The 20,663-nt window shown below is 33.5% G+C and overlaps 4 protein-coding genes across 5 annotated transcripts; 2 read left to right on the top strand and 2 right to left on the bottom strand.

Annotated features, from left to right (window-relative positions):
* The first annotated feature begins 267 nt into the window (after positions 1–267).
* Positions 268–2,561, top strand: LOC132916790 (putative serine protease K12H4.7). The gene is made up of 9 exons (XM_060977118.1): positions 268–615; positions 713–894; positions 985–1,217; positions 1,305–1,440; positions 1,518–1,584; positions 1,671–1,881; positions 1,967–2,099; positions 2,173–2,342; positions 2,408–2,561. Exons 1-9 carry the CDS (start codon positions 418–420, stop codon positions 2,515–2,517), a joined length of 1,440 nt encoding a protein of 479 aa, XP_060833101.1. The 5' UTR covers positions 268–417; the 3' UTR covers positions 2,518–2,561.
* LOC132916796 (clavesin-2-like) lies at positions 2,546–8,373 on the bottom strand. Its single transcript, XM_060977126.1, has 7 exons — positions 8,115–8,373; positions 5,493–5,745; positions 5,210–5,369; positions 5,076–5,137; positions 3,873–4,066; positions 3,276–3,489; positions 2,546–3,125 (listed from the first exon to the last, which is right to left on the bottom strand). The coding sequence occupies exons 2-7, from the start codon at positions 5,665–5,667 to the stop codon at positions 2,920–2,922; spliced, it is 1,011 nt and encodes a 336-aa protein (XP_060833109.1). The 5' UTR covers positions 5,668–5,745; positions 8,115–8,373; the 3' UTR covers positions 2,546–2,919.
* A 2,378-nt stretch (positions 8,374–10,751) lies between these two features.
* Positions 10,752–12,751, bottom strand: LOC132916791 (uncharacterized). Its single transcript, XM_060977119.1, has 3 exons — positions 12,640–12,751; positions 12,081–12,328; positions 10,752–12,017 (listed from the first exon to the last, which is right to left on the bottom strand). Exons 2-3 carry the CDS (start codon positions 12,269–12,271, stop codon positions 10,841–10,843), a joined length of 1,368 nt encoding a protein of 455 aa, XP_060833102.1. The 5' UTR covers positions 12,272–12,328; positions 12,640–12,751; the 3' UTR covers positions 10,752–10,840.
* A 32-nt stretch (positions 12,752–12,783) lies between these two features.
* Positions 12,784–19,153, top strand: LOC132916783 (protein GPR107). Of its 2 annotated transcripts, none has more exons than XM_060977105.1 (10): positions 12,784–12,925; positions 13,376–13,486; positions 14,011–14,174; positions 14,246–14,370; positions 16,367–16,599; positions 16,684–16,817; positions 16,908–17,175; positions 17,257–17,529; positions 17,607–17,779; positions 17,937–19,153. In XM_060977105.1, exons 1-10 carry the CDS (start codon positions 12,836–12,838, stop codon positions 18,097–18,099), a joined length of 1,734 nt encoding a protein of 577 aa, XP_060833088.1. In that variant the 5' UTR covers positions 12,784–12,835; the 3' UTR covers positions 18,100–19,153. The 2 variants fall into 2 exon arrangements, with proteins under 2 accessions (XP_060833088.1, XP_060833089.1); XM_060977106.1 differs by having other exon boundaries at positions 17,949–19,153.
* Positions 19,154–20,663: the final 1,510 nt, after the last annotated feature.

Raw genomic sequence — 20,663 nt, forward strand, 5'->3', positions numbered from 1 at the left:
TAATCGTTGTTGAAAATAATTCTAAAGTTCTTTACTCTCGATTTCGAGAGTTACGTAATACAGAGCTGATTTTGACTTCGTTTAAGAAATATTCAATAAATAAGATAAATATTATTGGAATCAGTCAAGCGGTAGATATTATCTTTCTAGTACTAATATCCGTATTTACAATTTGATATTTTTTAATGTATAGAATATGTAGCCTCCGTGGTGATTAGAGACAATATGTATCAACTTATCAGATAAATTTATTTAATTAGATATAGTATTAAGGGGATTCCGTTCTATATCTCGCTATAAAGTGTTGAAAGAGCCGCAAACAGCACGTTATGTACCATTGTCCTACGAATCAATCTAGTCGAATTCGTTGAACGAATGAAAATTAATAGAACTTGTCTATAGTTCCGAAAACCGAATATGACGTTCTTAAGTTTTCTCGTGTTATTATGTTTTACCTGTCGCCTCGGCCATGGCGTTGGTCTCCATGGATTTCATTTTTACGGTTTGGAAGAGCCACGTTCCTTGAGCAAATCGGCTAGTGAAAATATAACCGAATTATGGATCCGACAACCCGTCGATCATTTCAATGTCCGCGACAATCGCACTTGGTTGATGGTATGTTGCAAATGGAATTGCACCGTTTAAAAACACAAAATTTTCGTATTTATATCTCGATATATTTCGTCGTATTGTACATTGTATTATTCGACAGCGTTATTATGAAAATTCAAGATATTTCAAGAAAAACGGACCGATCTTGATTATGATCGGAGGAGAATGGGAAATATCTAAAGGCTTCCTAGAGGCTGGTTTAATGTACGAGCTCGCATCCACTCACAACGCGATCATGTACTACACCGAACATCGTTATTACGGTAAAAGTAAACCGACCGAGTAAGTTAATTTCTTCTCAAGCGCTAGTATATTTTTACTTTTGTTTGCCACAGTTTTACCAAATTTTCTATTGCCTTTCGAATCTTTTAGAGACACTAGTACAAGAAACTTGCAATATCTAAGCGTAGATCAAGCACTGGCAGACTTGGCATATTTCATCGAAACGAGGAAAAAGGACGAGAAACTTCAGAATAGTAAAGTGATTGTTTTCGGTGGATCTTATGCTGGAAATGTGGCAACATGGGTCAGATTGAAATATCCTCATCTCGTTCAGGGTGCACTAGCTAGTAGCGCGCCAGTTCTCGCCAAAGTTGATTTCCATGGTGAAGAATAAACTCTTTTGCAATTCCATGTAATTCCTATCAATTAAAAAAAAAATAGATAAATAGAAAAGGAAGCTTCTTTTTCAGAGTACTACGAAGTCGTAACGGAATCGCTCCGTAGATACAGTCAGAAATGTGTGAACGAAGTTAAAGCTGCTTTTGACGAGGTTCAAGAGTTATTAGCCATTAAAGGAGGCGCAGAGAAATTAAAAGAGTATTTCAAGTAATTATCGTCCGTTGAAAATTAACATAATTCGCCGTGTATAATATTTGTTTAAGTTACACTTGAAACTGTCGTAGTTTGTGCGATGTGCCCGATGTACGTTCCTTCAACGATCTGGGTCATCTCGGCAACCTTCTGGCAGAGGTATAGTTTCTCAAAAAATACTCTGTTGCATCTCGAATAAAAGATAAATAACTGCTTCTAATCATAGTTATTATCTTTCTAATCAGGAATTTGCTGGCATCGTTCAATACGATAAAGTGGAGAACAATCGAACAAAAATCGCCGCTTGCTGCGAAAACATGACTGCTTCGTATCTGGGTAGTCCTCTCCAGAGATTGGCGCATCTCGTGTCGGACAAAAATAAATGTTTGAAAAATAATTACGACAAGTTTGTCACAGTTTACAGAAATGAAACATGGGATTCGCAACCTGATATCAGTATGTTTTCTACTTGCGGCACGTAAAGAAAGGTTTCGCGCTTGTGAATTATTTATTATTAATCTTCACATGTCGGTGTTTCCAGTGAGACTATGGTTCTACCAGACATGCACGGAATACGGTTATTATCAAACAACAAATTCAAGGAATTCGGTTTTTGGAACCTTATTCCCGTTGCCTTATTTTATGGGCCTTTGTAGCCACTTATACGGATACTAGTACGTGTTATAAAACATATTGTTTGATATTTTCTCGAGAAATAGTACACAAACTCTATCGTTTGTCTTACAGCTACGGTAACAGATTCTTGTATACCAGAATTGCAAGAACGAACACAATGTACGGAGGTTTACGACCAGATCTGCAAAACGTCATTTTTACTAACGGGGACATAGATCCGTGGCATGTTCTCTCTGTTCTTCAGGACTTAAATGAATCCTCTCCCGCCATACTCATCAAAGGTATTGTTGAAATAATCGAAGATCGACAAACGTCGACCGATCTAACAAATCCACATTGTTCCCAGGATCATCGCACTGTCGTGATCTGTACAGCGATTTGGATACGGATGTTGAAGATCTTATTCAAGCTAGAGCAAGAGTACGTAAAATTATTGGGACTTGGATTTCTTCTTAATCGTTTGTTATCTTGTTACTAAATATAATATGTGTAAGAAAATATTTATTTCCAATAATATGATTTTATTTACAAATTACGAAAATGAAACGACATATAACTTATACTTTATCGAACGTAAGCCTAAGGTTTGGGAACTACAATTATTTCATTTATATATCGAACTTTGAGATTCATCGAACACAAAGGTTAGTCGCGTCGATCGAGATCGAAATTTCATTGCTGTTTTCTTTACATTTCTGAATAATTTCTTAGTAAGCTCTTACAGCTACAATAATCGCTAGGATAACGTATCTTATTGTAGCTTTGATAATTCGCTACAACAAAAGTATCGATGACTTTATCCTATCGATATGGTAAATATCGTTTATGAAGTTTATTATTATCAATAACACGGCTTAATCAATCGACTTCGAGCTTTCTGAAAGAACCCGTAATACCGTACATGGTGGAATCACTGGAACCGATATCGGAACAACCAAAGCCTTGTTTCAAGGCCGATACCGCACCTTCCCGAGCCTTCTCCGAGTATAAATCCAAACACACTCTCATCTTATCGTGACTCAGTAACGTCGGTCTCATTTCTAGCAACTCTTTCTTCCATAATTCTGCGCAAATAAAAATTTATTTTCTTCGTTTCGCAGTATAAGCACGTGTTAGTTTTATTTAATTGGAAATATTCGATTTGTACGTTAAAAGGAGCATCGTTATTTAATTTGGAACACGTTTAATTTCGCAATTTATCAAATTGTACTTACCAATCATTTCTTTCATAGGCATCGTACCGCCATACTCTTTAGGTAACATACTCGTATCCATTTTATGGTTGATAGCGTCTTCTAGACTGGTGTAGATCTTAACGCGTTTTTTTATCTTTTCCGAGATCAATGACATACCAAAGTCAAGCGCAAATTTCAAAGAAGGATGTGTGTTAATCGCGTGAACTTCCTTATGCCGCATGGGTATAGTTCGCTAAAATCATCATTTCGCTGGTTTACTATGCGAGATATTAAATTTCGGATATATTATATCATTTTGAGAACATTCTCGGAATTACGCAATATCAGAAATTCTCTGACTGTTTCGTAAGAAGTTGCGTATCGTTACGAATAAAATGTTATCCAACTGGTTGGAGAACACGTATATAACTAGACTTTATTAATAATTTGGAAAAAATAAAGATAGTTGCAGCCTTCTGTCTCGCTTGAAGCTGTTGCAACTTGTTATTATTTGTGAATGAAAAATATCGCGTAAGGATATGCAACGAATATGAGCCAAACAGTCGTGAGATTTTCTACGTCCTTCGTCGAACAATTTAAAGTTATGGAAAAACATAGGGTTTATAAGACTCGTACCTCGCCGTTCTTCACGATACGCACTGCCTCTTTCGGTGTAAAAAGTGTCAAATGGGGAAAACTGACACCGGCCCCATCGGCGAAATGAACGAAACCTCGTACTTGACTTTCCTCGTCTTCCATCAGACATTCGTATGTTATCGCGTGAATTCTACACATGTCGGCATTGGTATACTTATGGGGATCAAAGACGCCTGAAAGTGCATGTTCCACGCGATTATAGAAAGTAAATATGCATTCTTAAACATTTAAACAAACATTCGTATGATTACGGTTACACGTTTCCGCAATTACTTTTCAAAACCGTATAATAACAGTTGCAACGAAACGACGTGCATGCCATCTGAAATTGCTCTGAAAGTAGAGGCAACGATTTAATAGCGGAATAAAATAGCACGGAATGACAGGTAATCAACACATCCGTTGTAATTGTTTGGATTTGTTAAGAAGTTCGCGTGGAAACATTTGAAACAGGCAAAGATAGCTGTTATTATGCGCGTATTTCCACAGATTATCCACGTTCAAATATATAATCAAGTTTCGTAATGACAATCGGCAATGCTGAAATTGACACGTTCGCCGTGTCGCCTGAACGACGCTACGGGACACACGCGGTACCTCGCGTCAGCAACTATGTTCAGGGTACGTGCATAATATCGGTTCGAATGAGTGCTGCAAACCAAAAATTGCAAAACTGTAAAAGAGGAGTTTCACAATATTTTGCATAAGACGCGTATGAAAATTATTGTCCAGCATATAGTACAGTAGATAATGAAACTCGACAGGGCCAATCAACGTGTTAACCCTTAACGCTCCAAGTGTGCCTTTCAAGCACCACCGATGTGCGGCGCTCTACTCTAAAAGTATTTTTCGTTATCGGTAATTGTTTAAAAATAAAAAATAATACTTCTCAATGAGTACTGTGAGACCTGTGAACGCAAACCCGATTTGCATCCCAAGGAATGTTTTAAATAATTCCACACATTACTCAATTATAATTGATATAAATATTGTAATCAAAATTATATTCTCGGATGAATAAAGATTGTTTTCAATGACTTCAATATTATTATTTACACGTCATTGTAGCATTTCAAATCTGACACTTAAAAACTTGCAAGTCCAAGTATGATGAAAATAAGTTACCGGTCGATATTCACAATTAAAATTCAGAGCGTTAAGGGTAAATTGACATTAATTTACCTGGTCTGGCAATTATAACACGGCGGCCTTTGGCGTCACGTCCAGGTGCAGCAAATATATATCTGGAAAAGCACAGGTTATGCGATCGTTATATCAGTCGTATCACGCGTAGTCTGTACTTTGTTTAATCTCACCCCAAAGATAATAGTTCTTCCATGGTTGGTTCGGTAATGTCCAAGTTATTGAACGCGGGGTGGTAAACTTGACGCAGCAACAAATACCTTTCGATCGCCTCTTCAGCCATCGGAACGTTGAATTTTTTACATCTTAGGAATCTTAATAAAAACTGCGCATCTGTCGAACGAGATCGTGTGTCAGTAGCATCGACGCGCGATAGTCTCGCGCGTGACTATACCTACATGTACCTATGTATGTACTAACTGTGTAAACACTATACTCGAAAATAAATTTTCTCACCGAGGCGACAGTTTTGTATACGCGGATTCAGTTTTATCCAATTACGTATTTGCTCAAGAGCTTGGTCTCTCGTATTTTTATCTTCTCTGAGTTCCTCCTTCGCCAGTTTCTGTGTTTCCGTCGACAGGCTGCATTCGTAGTCATCGCCCTCGGTTACCCATTCGATCGCTCCCATCTCGTTACTTTGATTTGTCTCCAACAACAGGCAGCTTTAAATTTTCGATATCCAAAGTATAACGAATCGGTGGAAATTCTAAAAAATCATTTGTTCCTCTTTACCAACGATCCATCTATCGTCCCATTTCCTATCTTACGTTCCCCAATCGGTAAATATACCACGATAGTTACAGGTTTGACGGGCGATATTCGAAATAAGTTTGATCGCGATCTTTGTTTTCAGTAAAACGGCATTCTCTTGCATTTACATTTTTGATGGTCGAGCGATTTATTTCTTTAGCGGATCGCTGACACAGTTCCCTAATATCATTCAAAGTCACGGCGTGAATGAAAGCATCGTGGTAAGAAGGAACAAGCCTGAAACACTTTCTTCAGATCGCGTAACGCCACGTCTTGCGTAATTTCATAAGAACTTAACCAATTATAAGCTAACAGTGATTTTGTGACATAACAATTTCGTCGTTTTATGATATAATGTTTGACCAAGTACGAATACCTCCAAGTATTACGTGTTCCCTGATAGCAACATGTGCCGTGTTGTGAGCGAGTGACTTGTTTCGCAACCACTTTCTCCGATTACGTAATCAACCAGCTTGTGCGCCCATCTTTGTTCTCGGATTTTGTACGACCGACTAACATCGTTCGCGTAATATCTCACTATCATCATCGTAAATAATCGATTTTGTCTGTCAGCTTTCTAGCAGTTCAGTCGATTCTATATTCTAAAGCGGATTATTTCTATCAAACATTTATCGTTCATCGTCTTCTTACAGCCTTACGTGTAAAAGGATTCTGCTGTTATTTGATCGACATGGAGTTTATAACGTTCGTTAGGAAATGATCGTTGAAAAACAGAACAAGTCTGGAATGCTATGCTTTTATTTTATCGCTTTTAGTGAATCAGCAGGTTTGAAACGTGAAACTCGGATAGAAAGGGACGAAACAAAGATAAGTCATTTGAATCATTTAAATCGCCACATTTTTGCCGACAATGCGTATTTAACGTCTCTTCGTTGTACTAGTTACAACGTGTTGTTCTTATTGGTTAGAAAATTTCAACAGTCAAGGCAGATTTATGGATGCAGAAAGTTTCTTTTACGTCTACGTTAACACGAACGAGCATAATACGAATGGGGTTATCGAGCAACCGTCGGAATAAACCACGTAACTATCTTCCGTGTAGAAAGTGCCACTTATCGTCTTATTATTACTCAAGTTCTTTCTCGAATATCGACTGCCGTTCACCCTATATCTAGAAATCTAAGTGTTTTTGTTACAAAACATTACGTCAGTTATGCCGATAGATTTGTGTGCGTCCTCTTCTTCCTTTTTTCTCTTTATCGTTCTCCTCTTATAGCTACGTTTTTATGCTTCTCGCGACTTCAAATACCGAAAATTAGACTTCGTATCAAACAGTACCTACGATATATTGGGTTGGCAACTAAGTGATTGCGGATTTTGTCATTAGGTGGTAATGCTATAAGAGGAGAACGATAAAGGGAAAAAAGGAAGAAGATCGCGAATTTTGCCATTACCATTAGGTGGTAACCATCTAATCACTTAGTTGTCAACCCAATAAATTGTCAAGGATAAACAGTCTGTATAATCGAATATGGACAGAAGAATTATCAAATCGAGTAAAGTATACATTTTATTCTACCTTAACGCGCGTCGATTAAACGCTGTTTCGCATATTAATTCGATTACACGCAACATTATTGGCTATTGGTTTCTGTTGATCAAAGTCAGAGGACATTGAATTGCAGTAAAAAAGAATAAGAAAAATATATCACGTTTAAATATGTACACTTCTACACATTCAAAATCATATTAAATCTGTTGTATGCAAGGCCTTGGCCTCCAAAATTCCTGACCTTTGAAAACAAGGTTAGGATACAATTACTGGTACTTAGTATTCACCTGACATCGGTCCGGTGAAGTACAATGAGAAAAACAATGTAAGTTCCTACAGACGCGACTAAAATTTATAATAAGTTTGGTGAATTATCGTGCAAACAAGGAGATCCATTTGAAGGTATCCGGAATGAGTTATTGGTACACTGTTGCTACGAGAAAAAGTAATGTGACGAAAAATATTGATATATTTAGGGAGATAGTAAAATTGTGATAAACTAATAAAGTTTCTAATTTTTTAGAATTTAAAAACCAAGTCAGTGGTATTAAAATGTTTCTTAAGAAATTAATATAATATGAAATTTAAGCAATACGTGATAATATGATTGATACAATTTGTTTAAAGATTTTTATTTTCAAGAACGAACGTGTTAACTTCTCAATGATATGATTCTGACCTTAGCCAATAGCATACGTTACTCAATTTTTCAACATTATTTCAAATTTTGATTCTTACAAATTAAATTCTTGCGTCTCCAAACAAAATTTTATTAATAATTTATGGAATTAATGGAAAGCCATGTAACATACCCGAGTTGTAGTTGCGCAGGTGAACACTTGGAGGAGACTGTTTCCTCTTGGCTTGCGACCGCTCTTTTATAATTTCCACTTGTACCTTTCTTCTACCTCCGCCTTCGGTACTCACGCGGTAGCTTATGGACCTTATGGCTTATGCCAGCAGACTCAAAGCAAAAGAACAAAGTCCCTTTCAGGGACGAATCTCGCCTTTTTTAAATACTTTTCTTAGTCAAATCGATCGAATAAATTGCCTAACGAAAGATACGTAAAAAACTGTTCTGTCACTTTGCAGCAAACCATCGAATACCATGGTTCACCTAATTGCTCGTCTTTTATAGGTACGTCGGTTGGTATCATCGTTCACTTAAACTTAAACGATGCACTGTAGTAGTACATTTCGTAACGACTTTTTCTTTTTTTTTTTCTTTCTCCACTATCTTACTTTTCTACGATTCTTACAAAACGTCCCGAAAATTGTGGCTTCATATAAAAATGAAAGTTCTATATATTCTCCCTTACAGTTCATATCTTAAATTTGGTAATTCATCAAATGATAATTATACTACAAGTCTACGGTCAATATAAATAAGTTAATAAGTTAATATAATAAGTTAAAGGAAATTAATTAATTGGAAATAATTTTTATCTTTCGTTGCTCTTAAATCTAACTGGATAATAATAAAATAATTTAACATCGTGTAATAATTCGAAAATTATATTATTAATCGGTAATATTCTTCACATTTATTAAAAATATGTAATCATATCTTATTTTCTAATCAATCAGTGTATTCCAGGTAACTGTTTCTATCTTACATCACCGATCTACGTAACAAATAATTAGGAAATTTCTTTTTTTGCTACTCTTAATCTTAAATAAGTCTTACAGTTACGCATCGAGATTATACATATATATATATTTTTTTTTTCAAAATACGAGGATATCAGATTACGAATTATATTGGACGCTCTGTTACGTTAGTATTACGTACTTACAATTAACAAACGCTACAGTTGTCAATTTTATTTTGTCATTTTATTTTCTTATCGATATTATCAATAATAATTATACTCAAACTTGAGAAAGCTAATTTACAATTCTAAAAAAATCTTAAATATGTAGATATTCCTTCCTATAGCAATTAGCAGAGATGAAAATATATTGGAAATGTATAGCGAGTTACATGAATTGTTACGGTTTTGTATAACGCTAGCGATCGTACTGACATAAATGTACGTAATAGTTGTTTCGATGCTGTTTATTTACCAAGCTATGACATGCAATGGTTCGAGCACTTACTATCAGGAAGTGAAATGTGATCATACATGAAGAAGCGTTCTGATATAGAAAATGTAGTGCAGGCATAACGTGTTATGGTATATCGTGTCACGTAAATTGTAAAGTACCGATCATGGAGAAAAAATCCAAAGTTTTGTTATGCTCTTCGCGATTTAGGATAAGTTTAAGCATTATATCACAAACGATATAACAGACGTAAACATATTATGTAATTTCACAAGAAAAGCGTAAAGAATACTCAACGTGCCACGTTGTGCAGAATAAAATACGTACATTGTAAAAAGTAATAACTAGATTGGGTTACGCACATCGAATTTTCATTCTCTAATTACCTCTGTATGAATTATTATCAAACATTTTACTTTTACACTTTCGTGATACACTTAAATCAGTATTACATTATCTCAAAAAGACATGAATTCGCGTTCTCTATCGTATATTAAGATTTAAACAATAATTGGACGGTATTATCTGCAGCGTCCAGTTATGAAAAAAATAAATAATATTTTATACCATACTATATTTAATATATGTAATGTATTACAAATTTCCATAAAATAAGACATCTATACGTATCGTTAGCGTTCTTAATTGATTAATGAATGAAAAAAGGAATGAATAAAGCAGATTAAATACAGAGGATTACAATAATAACTATGTTGCAGATATATCTTTTAAATCACAAATTCTCATCTTATTAACACATATTATTTTCGTCTTCTTATTTTTAATGTTAGTTTCTTTTTGGCAGTGGTTGTGGCAGAGGGATAAACAATATTTTTAATGAAACAAGGGAGGGAAAAGTGTAAGAAAAAAATGTAATGAACAAAATCAAGATGAGTGTGATATTTAAATAAAATAAGTAACAGCTTCAGCTAGGAGTTAAACTGTGTACACTTGATGTTTTTGTTGAACGTATTTTGAAAACTAAAGCATGTATATGTGTAATAAAGAGTGATTAGGATTATGATATATCGAATGCTTGTCCTGTAGTTTGCCAAAAAATGTAATTTCTGAAAAGCAGTATCTCAATGAAGAATATAATAAAAATGTTACTATCTAAATTTACCATACTTAACATTATGGGAATTTATAGTGAGGCGATAATGTTAGTTTTAGAATACAAAGAAGACAGATTATGATGGATTACTTGTTTATGCACAAGGTGTACGTTTATTTTTGTATAATGAAAAACTATTGTCGACATAAACTTTAAGTAATTCCTCCGCGAGAGAATTGAGGGAATCGAGAGTATTTACTATGAACCGAATGTATGAAGTATTAAAAAATGTTATAATAAAATATAATAATAAAAATGACAGTTTATTAAAAGTCTAAAATGTTTAAAATTAACTTTATTATTTTAGTCTTGAAAATTTTCTATATTTTAAAGAAAAAGGAACATATATGTAAAGATAAATGAATTATTACATTAAATTTAGTGTCTACCAACAACTTGTACCTTAGCATATGCCCCTTTGCAGCCACTGCCAAAAAGTAATAAATATTGTTTGATTTCATTTACTTGATCCAATGTAAGTGTCAAACCACTGGTTGTTGCTGCCTCAACTATGCACATTTGTAATACTTCTTCGTTTAAAGGCTCATAAGGAACAATTAAATTATCAATCTTTCTACAGAACAGTTCGTCGCGAAGATCTTTCATGGCTTGTCTAAAATCTATTTTTCGTTCTAGATTATTGTTCACTTCTTCTATGTTGAAAATGGCTATTACAGTGACACATTCTGTTTGATTTAATGTGTCTATTATATTAGAAAAAATATCTAAATTTTGCATTTTTAAATTTTCCAGTATAATTAATTCATACGAATCAAGTGAATTTGACAAGTATGCGTCAATATGATAGTTCAACGACATATCATATATAAAAATTTTCTCATTCCAAGGAAAATGTTGTGCTATGATTTGAGCCGTATAAGATTTCCCAACACCTGTTCCACCTATAAGACATAAAACTTTTAAACAGAAAGTATCCTGATTTAAAAAAGTTGTAATTTGTGACATTGCATTTCTTTGTCCATATATCTTTTGCTGTAATTCTTGAGTAGCATTTGAGAAAAACATTTCACGATTACAAAATTTAGGTATATCCGAATCTAAAAACAATGCAATCATTAATGGAGTTGTTAGTAACATGGCCAAAATGAAACTACAGTACAACATATTCCTCTTCTTTTTTGGAGAATTTTTATTTTTTAATACCAGTGGTCTAAATTTATTTTTTATGTCTTGATATGTCTTTTCATTTACAATTTTTGTATCACTGTTTGGTTTAATTTCAGCAGTTGTTTTCTCACAATTTCTCAGCTGTACAGAAGGAAAATGATCTTCTTGATTTATTGTATTTACATTTCCTGTCGGACAATGCAATGAAAATCTGGATTCATTTGTAGGATTTACATTTTCAACTTTATTGGATAGTATCTCATTTAATGGTTTGTTTGGTATAAATTTTGGTGGTTGTAATATATTGCTATTTTTGGAGAATTGTCTATTAAGAGATGTAAACGAGTCGAAATGAGGATCTGTTATCATCTGATACTCGTTAAAAGTTTTATTGTCGGTTTGCTCAATTTCCGACGTTTCCACTAGACTGAAATAAAAAAAAATAATTATTCGTGTTACTTTGTCATCAAATTTACACAATAATATCTACCTTGCAGTTACGTCTTCATCAGAAAAGGGGTCGTAACTGGATTGTCTAACCAACTTTGGCTGTGTTTCAGATAGATATATCTGTTTTATGGAGACTCGTTGAGAAGATGGTGTTAGCGAATAAGTAATATCCATTGCTTTCAAATTAGGGTCCGATTGTGATAATTTTAATGATGCAAAATGTTTTTCCATATCAATACTTATAACTCAACTCAGGCTATGCAATATCATTGGCAAATGAAACATAACCTGAAATTCAAAACATGTCCGCTAAAGGAACGTAAACAAATTAATACAATTTATGTATTACACTACGATTTTGAGATTGTCTATTTCGTCGATAATCTTAAATCGTTGTTAATGATTATTTTAAAAACAAATTACATGGAAATTATAAATGTTGATAAACTTATATTTGTTATAGATTACATTACTAAGAAAGAAAATAATTTATTTGAGTTTAAATGATATAAACGATATATATATACACGCGCACACACACACACACACATATTCATATGTACATTATGTTTGTTATAATAGTAAGACAATAATCTTACTTCTTCTTCAAAGATACATAAAGAAGCTTTAAAAAATCGCGCGTAGTTCAATTCATCCGTTCCGTCTATCACGTTGATATTCCTGCTGTTCCAACTCAGTTTCTGCTCGCGTATCGATGGCCGCAGTTTGTGTGTTGCAGATATGATTATTTTGTATTTTCGTGATGTGACATTTTTCTGGTGAAAAGCAACAAAGATGCAATCGACGCAACTAGTGATACGATGTTTCTGGGCTATGTCAATATTCGTATTAGCAGCGGGTAGAATTCACAAACTCGAAATACGGGTTAGTTCAAGGAATCTTCAGCTATAACGCGTGTAGTGTATATCTGTATATGTACCTATTATTTTATTAGAATTCCTTTGCTACGTCAATCGCATTTCAACCGGCCACTAAAATTAACTTTGTTATTCGATTTACACATATAAATTAGTAATCACATTAAACTGAGATAAAATAAATTAATTATGTAAACGAACGATATATTATATACGATAATATCATACCGACATTTACGTTCAAAGTTACGATTATCTAAATGGTTGCAAGCATAGTAAACAATATAAAAGATTCCCGCAAAGACTTTATTAAAAAGTTGCAGCATATAGATATAGCCAGTTGTGTTAATTATATAAATTATTGTCTTTAGAGAACACTTTCCTTTTGTCGATTAGTCATAGGTTACGGAATTTTGTTATGCTTATACACATGTACTTGTAATATTGTATGTTACAGAAAGACATACGGCGATTCATTGCGTTAAGTACCTTTGGTTTCTACAAAGGAGGTACTCTCGATGTAAATTTAACAAACTTCAAAGCTGACCCATTTGACGAGAATGCCTTGGTAAGTAATCGCAATGTGAATATATTCACGCGTCATTCATTCACAAACACCTGTTTCCATTTCCGTCATTCTCATTGCTGAACTGCCGTCAGTGCTTTATTCACAACGGAGAATGCTTCGCATGTAACTGTCAATAAAAATGCGCACATGTGTGATACGCACTTCATCTAATCAATCAGTTGGTGCGTCCCGATATATGGTATAGGGTTATATCGACTAATTCATCGAATGTTAGATTGCCGTCGCACAACATTTAAATGCATAACTATAATCAGACAGCAAAATGTGAATATTCGTAATATGTACATTTGATTAAACCCGGTAAACTCAAGTTCTTTAACACGCTCTCGGGCCTACAATCCTGATTACGTTTATGTTCAAGGGCACAATATAGCAGCGCTTATTAACGTGTTTTCAGTCTGTTTTATAAACATTACCATTCCTAATTACAAAATGTTTTTTCGAAAAACTCCAAAACCTGTTTTTCTTCTTATATTTGTGTACTCTATACTTTTATGGTTTAGTTTGGATTCACTTTGGATCGTACCATAAGCGATCCGCTGAATCCATATTTAGACAATCACCGGGAAGGATGTGAACTCCAAGACATTTCGAGCGCCAAGCCCGATTTCGATCAAAGAAATGACAGCGCCATAATATATTTCACAATGGACCTCAAGAACAACTTGTAAGTATCGATACTTTACATTTGTTTCGGAAATTCGATAACATAAATGAGTATGAGAAAACGTGTTTTAGGTTGAAGATAAACTGTAGTCGAAACGTACACATCGCACATATTTATAAAGATTTCAGCAACGTGTTTCTAATTCGGGAGAGAAGAGATTCTTTTCCACCCAGGTTCAACGATAACATTCTTCCGGGTGAGTTCAAATTTTCCAATTATTTTAATTTTATCGATTAATTTATAATAGAATTTTATTGCAATAAACACTGCTTTTACAACTGCTGTAACCATTGCAGCCGTTAATCCAGTATTTTGTCAAACAAAACTCTAAGATATTATATTTGAATATAAAACAGAATGTCAAGTTATATTTAACTATGTTATAAGAATATTTAAAATAACATTGTAGTTAAAAGTTCAAGTTCTTGGAACTGTTCCTCCTATCAAACAAATCTTTCTTTTTTCTATTTCGGAAAATTAACAAAATTTCGTTGATTTCTTGAAGAAATTTTTTATTTTTTTTTACTTCTCTTCGGAAAAGAGAGGTGCATTGTTGTAAAAAATAAACAGTGTTCAGAAGTGGATAAATGGATTTAATATGTCGATCCTGTAATACACTGTTATTTTTGGCAAGCATCCAAACGTAAGTATGTATGTTTATAGTAGTCGCGGGAAAGATCCCACTGAATGGATGAAGTATTACTTCGTAGTGTGCGACAATTTTCGCAAATTTCATGTTGCAATCTACTAATTTGCGTTTTGTTTTCTTATCCGATCGATAAATTATTTGTGTTTAATTTTAATTATAAATCTCACACAATTATCTAAAGATTTTAATTTTACAATAAGTATGACGATTCCTTTTATTATTCATTTAAAGATATTCAATTAAAAAATTGTTACATATTAATGAAAGGAAGGATTTAAATTTCTGAATAATCTTAAACAACGTCAACCTACGAGCTTAAATAGTATATTATTTTTGTCACAAGTTATTTTTGACACAGTTTGCTACTAATATTAGGAACTTGATTCAATCGTAACGTAGACTAACAGGTGGAAAGTAACAAGTTGGCATGAATTGCATTGATCGCGACCTTAAAATATGTACGTATATATGTATGTAATATTTCTTGTACAAAGAAATTTTTATCGATGTATACGATGTATAAATATTTCGTGTGCATCGTATAATTTTATTTATACTTTAGATTGTAGTTGTAATGATCATAAGAACCTACATTATTGCGGTAATTTATGATTGACGTAAGTCGAATGCCATCTGTCATTAATTGCTATGTCTTTTATTCTTGTTAGTTGAATTTTTGTTATGCTGTTTGCATATAATGTACGCATACATTCTCTTGATACCAGCATAAGTTCACTCTACATTTTAGCCCGCTAGATTATTCGCTTCTGTGTATAAGCATTTACTCATACCGCATACTATATATGTATGTATTGTATGTATATATCCAACTAACGGTAAGATGGCACTACGAATCATCAGATATTTTCATTCAGTTGTACTGATACATGTTTAACATTGGACTTGCGTATCTATCTTGTCTGACACTTAACATGTTTAATTGGTTGTTCGAATTGATTTTACAAATTGATCGTTCGATGACGATAGCGAAATATAACAGCACTTTGTAACGTTTCAATGTTAAATTGATTTCGATCTTAACAAGAGACTTCTGCTTCGTACTCATTATAAGAATTGATAAATAAAAATCTAGATACGAAATTTGAACTTGCATTGCTATCAATAGCGAAAATAACAATAAAGATGTTTCCTTCATACAAAACTTTTCTGTAGTAACTTAGTTTCGCATGGTCATAGAACTAAAAACGAATGTGATCGATATGTTATGGAATGTGGACCTGAAGCGACATCGGTGATCGAACACCACTAAGATGAGAGTCGCTATAATTAACGTGACTCGTCCTCAATGTTATAAATACCTCGAAACTCAAGTATTTTTGAGGGTTTGGTTAGGTAACTGTCTTCTAGAGTATTACATTTCATGCCAATAATATTTCAACTGGATTATACCAAACTTACGACTAATATTTAATTAAACCGTTTTAGTGGATTTCCAAATAAAATAACAATTTCTTTCATATATTCTTCCTTCTGGTAGTCTCAGAAACTATTATGTATCACTTATAGCGTAATTTTTCCACAGGTAACGAAAGAACTAATATCGAAGATGAATCTGAGATGGGATTAGACGGTAACGTTTGTTCTGGTCAAACGACCCCGTTCGCGATGACCGTACAGACCGTGAAAGGAGAAAAGTATTACAATACAAGTTTTTCTATGTATATTGCCAGTGCGGAAGAAGAAGGTCTCTATAATCTTTATTTCTATAATTGTCCAAATTATAAATTTGATACCCAGGTAGCATTGGATTTCACGGTAAGAATTTGTTTCTTTCTTTTTTTGTAGCAATCTTAATTTGCTGAATCTGACGTTGTGATAAATACGATGTATAATTTACAGATACAAATATCGGAAATTAACAATGGAAATTTCCTCAGTGCAGGTGAAATGCCTTTACCAGCTCTATATTTCATGATGGCACTTTTATTCTTTCTGTCAGGTTGTTTCTGGGTATTTATTCTTAAGAAGAGCAAGTAAGAATTTCGTTTACATTTGTACAACAGAGGTTCACCAATATGACAATGTCCTTTGCTCCTTTGAAACTCATGGGTGTCTTTTTCTAGGCACCCTGTTTTTAAGATTCATTACTTAATGGCGGTTTTGGTGTACCTGAAATCCATGTCATTACTCTTCCATGGGATTAATTATCATTTTATTCAAACAAAAGGGGAGCATGTTGCTGCTTGGGCAATTCTATATTATATCACACATTTATTGAAAGGAGCTGTACTTTTTATCACCATTTTATTAATTGGCACTGGGTGGACATTTATTAAACACATTTTAGCTGATAAAGATAAGAAGCTCTTTATGATAGCAATACCGTTACAGGTTAGTATTTTTATACGTGACACAGGGAAAAAAAGAAAATCGATATAGGTAGATACATTATGACATATTGTCATCTGTCAGGTATTGGCAAACGTGGCAGAAATAATAATCGAAGAAAGCGAAGAAGGAGATATAGAGTATAAAACATGGCGAGATGTTTTTATTCTCGTGGACTTGCTTTGTTGCGGTGCTATTATATTTCCAGTAGTTTGGAGTATTAAGCACGTAGAGGAAGCTGCACACATAGATGGCAAGGCAGCTATCAACTTACGCAAGCTCAAACTTTTTAAGCATTTCTATATTATGATATTTTCTTACATTTACTTTACCAGAATCGTAGTGTACTTACTTAAGGTATAGCTTTGGTTACATTACATTATTTTGACTACATTGTACAAAAGGGATTTTATTTCTGTTGTTCTATTTTATAGATTACAGTACCTTTCCAATACGAATGGTTAGATGAAATGTTCCGAGAAATGTCTACATACGTCTTTTTTGTTCTTACCGGGTATAAGTTCCGAGCAGCATCTGCGAATCCGTATTTTACATTAACTAACGATGAAACAGCTCAGGCTGACGAGGACGACGAGATGGATGTCGTGTAAGTATTCACGTATTTGATATTTTTCTCCTACTTATGGAAAATCCTACCGTCATATCAAAGAAGGTATTTTCATTCGTTATTTTCAAATATTTTTAGCAGTTTTTACTCTATTAACTATTTTATACTTTGGCCAGTTCTAATGTGACGATCTCAGTCTTTTTTCCAGTGTTTCCGGAGGTAGCGGTATTACCGAAGGTCTCAGTAAAGTGAGCAAGGTGTCGAAAGTTTTGAGGCCCATTACTTCGGATGTTCCATCCACTCAGGAAGAAAGAGACTGTTTGTTTAATAAGACAGAACCTTCTCACGACTATGACTGAACTATCTACGATGCAGGAGTTGGTCGTAATGCAACGATAATTCAGTATGAACGAACGTAAAAGACTAGTTTTCTGTCGTGTGATACTTCAAAAGAGTGCCAGCAGTCAACAATAACACTTATCATGAACAACATTTGAAAGCTAACGAACGAAAACAAAAATATGTAGTTAAAAGTAGCATCGATCCTATTGTTTGGGTTTGTTCCATATATTTTTTTTTATAGCAGAAAAACCGATATTTTATTTATCAAATGGTTACACATTCTATTCCTCTTTGTTCTAAACTTGCAGAACGTATTTTTAATTCATTTTAATTTGGATTTAATGTTACACGAGAACCTTTGGTTTCAACAGTTATCGAAAAATTTTCTCTTATTCATCTTTTTTGTTTATTTAACACGCAATAGAATTTATTGCGCGTATACGCAAGTATATACATTATCTGTTTTCCAATACGTAACTTCGAATCGGAGTTTAAAATTTAATGTAATTTACAAATACCGATAGAGAAGTATTATAGATATTGGACAGAGCTAATCTAGGTGGTTTTAAAAGTTTAATGTTTTCTATACGCGATATAATATGATTATACGTTTAGACTCGTACTTTAATGCAAGCTCAATGAGAGTAAATTCGTGTTTTGATATGCATCTTGTTGTAGCTGATTTTTCTTAGGCATTTAGCAAAACGGGAAACATTTCCATTTATGTTTCCTATAATAAACTTAGTTTTCTTCGAAAGAAGGAGCCGCGCTTCGGCGCTTTAGCAATCTTGTGATAATTGATACATCAAACTTGGTGTATCATGATCCATTTTTGTAAAGCACTTGATAACCTTTTATATAGAAATAATTATTGTGTCAAAAACAAATGTCATATGTTTTAAAACATCTATTGTGTCCCATTACGAAATACTGTGGTTATTATTACTATTCTCTGTATTGTATATTGTAGTAATTATCGTTATGTCTGTTACTATTAGTACTTTATTATATGTAACAAAAGGGACACGCAAGAAACGAGGTTTGAGAAATAAAATGGATATTTTTATGAAATGTCTCGTTTCTCTTGATACTATTACATTTTTCCCTATTATTGTGCAATAATTTAATTTGAATGGTATTTATCGATCCAGAGAGATATAAAATAATTATTCCATAAAATGGTTTATTAGGTTCTTTTCTATATATATACATATACCACACAAATTTGTGATTTTATGATTTTTAATGTCTTATACTACTCTTTGCGTTATGTTTCGAGTAGCATTTATAAGAACTATTAAGTATATACTATCCTAAAAGTTCTAACGTAATCTTCGTCGGCGATATAAGCAAATATTAGTATACTTCAGTGACGAGCATAGGATTCTCAAAAAATCGGTTAATATGTTCGTATTTTAAGCAGGAAATTGTACTACCGTGAGTTTAATTCAAAGAAATAACACGTAATTAGAAAGTAGTTTAAGCAGCAGTAATTAACAAAGCTGTAATATCTAATGTAATATCTTAATGACGTAATTTTAAGCTATCGATAGCAGCGACGCGGACTATCACGCGTCATGCAATATCGAACAATTACACGCGCATGGATGTGCCCGATTTACAGAGTAGAACACTGTGGGTTGACGAATTATGACAAGAGATGCATTTACTCCTACGATATCGACCTTAAATTGAATAATAAATTAATAATGGCATCGAGCCAGTAACATCGACGAATTACTGTGAAACATTTTTCCCGATGACATTAAATCTTAATATAACGTTTTTTTACGTTTATAAATTTTGATTATCTTGAACGAGCAAATAAACGATCCTCCACCAATAATGCGTCTACTATATTGTCGTTAAAAAACGTTAAACAACGCTGTTTAATCATAAAATCGCGCTGTATCAATCTTGAACACAGACGATTCAAAGTTACGCATTTACAAAAACAGATAACGATAAATACTTTATTAAAAGTTCATGATAACAAACACACGAAACAAAGTATCGTTTAGTGCGTTAAAATTGCTATTACCTAAACGAACAATAAAAAAAATATAACAAGTAAGTATTCAACATTGCGGTAATAGTAGTTAGGGTTAGGATCGAAAACAAAGGAAAACCAACGATAATTGTAATCGCGTGTAATTTTTCCAAATAATCTCGATATATTTTTGCCGTAACCTTCAAATAGTTTTAATCATGTTAGACGATAGTGTTAAAATGTTTAAAGAGAAATATGTTAGTCTACGACGTACATCGACGAAAATATATCAAATAGATAGGTGATAATTACAAATAAAAATGTGGATTTCTAAAACAAAGTTGTGTTTATTATAGCAACTTGTCGTATAATTCGGCCACTGGACGTACACGTTAACTAATCGGTTTATTAATCGACATGTTATTAATCTTGAATTAGTAAAATGCCATTGAATCACAAACTAATCCAAGTAAGAGTGAGAATAATAAATTGCTCGACATAGCCATTGTCCTAGCCCAGTGTGGCGCGATGGGAGGATCTCTGGAAGATGCGATGGGACTCTCAACGATCTCTAGTTTTTCCGAGTAGTTA

This window comes from Bombus pascuorum, chromosome 2 (genome assembly GCF_905332965.1).
Source record: "Bombus pascuorum chromosome 2, iyBomPasc1.1, whole genome shotgun sequence".
NCBI lineage: Eukaryota > Metazoa > Arthropoda > Insecta > Hymenoptera > Apidae > Bombus > Bombus pascuorum.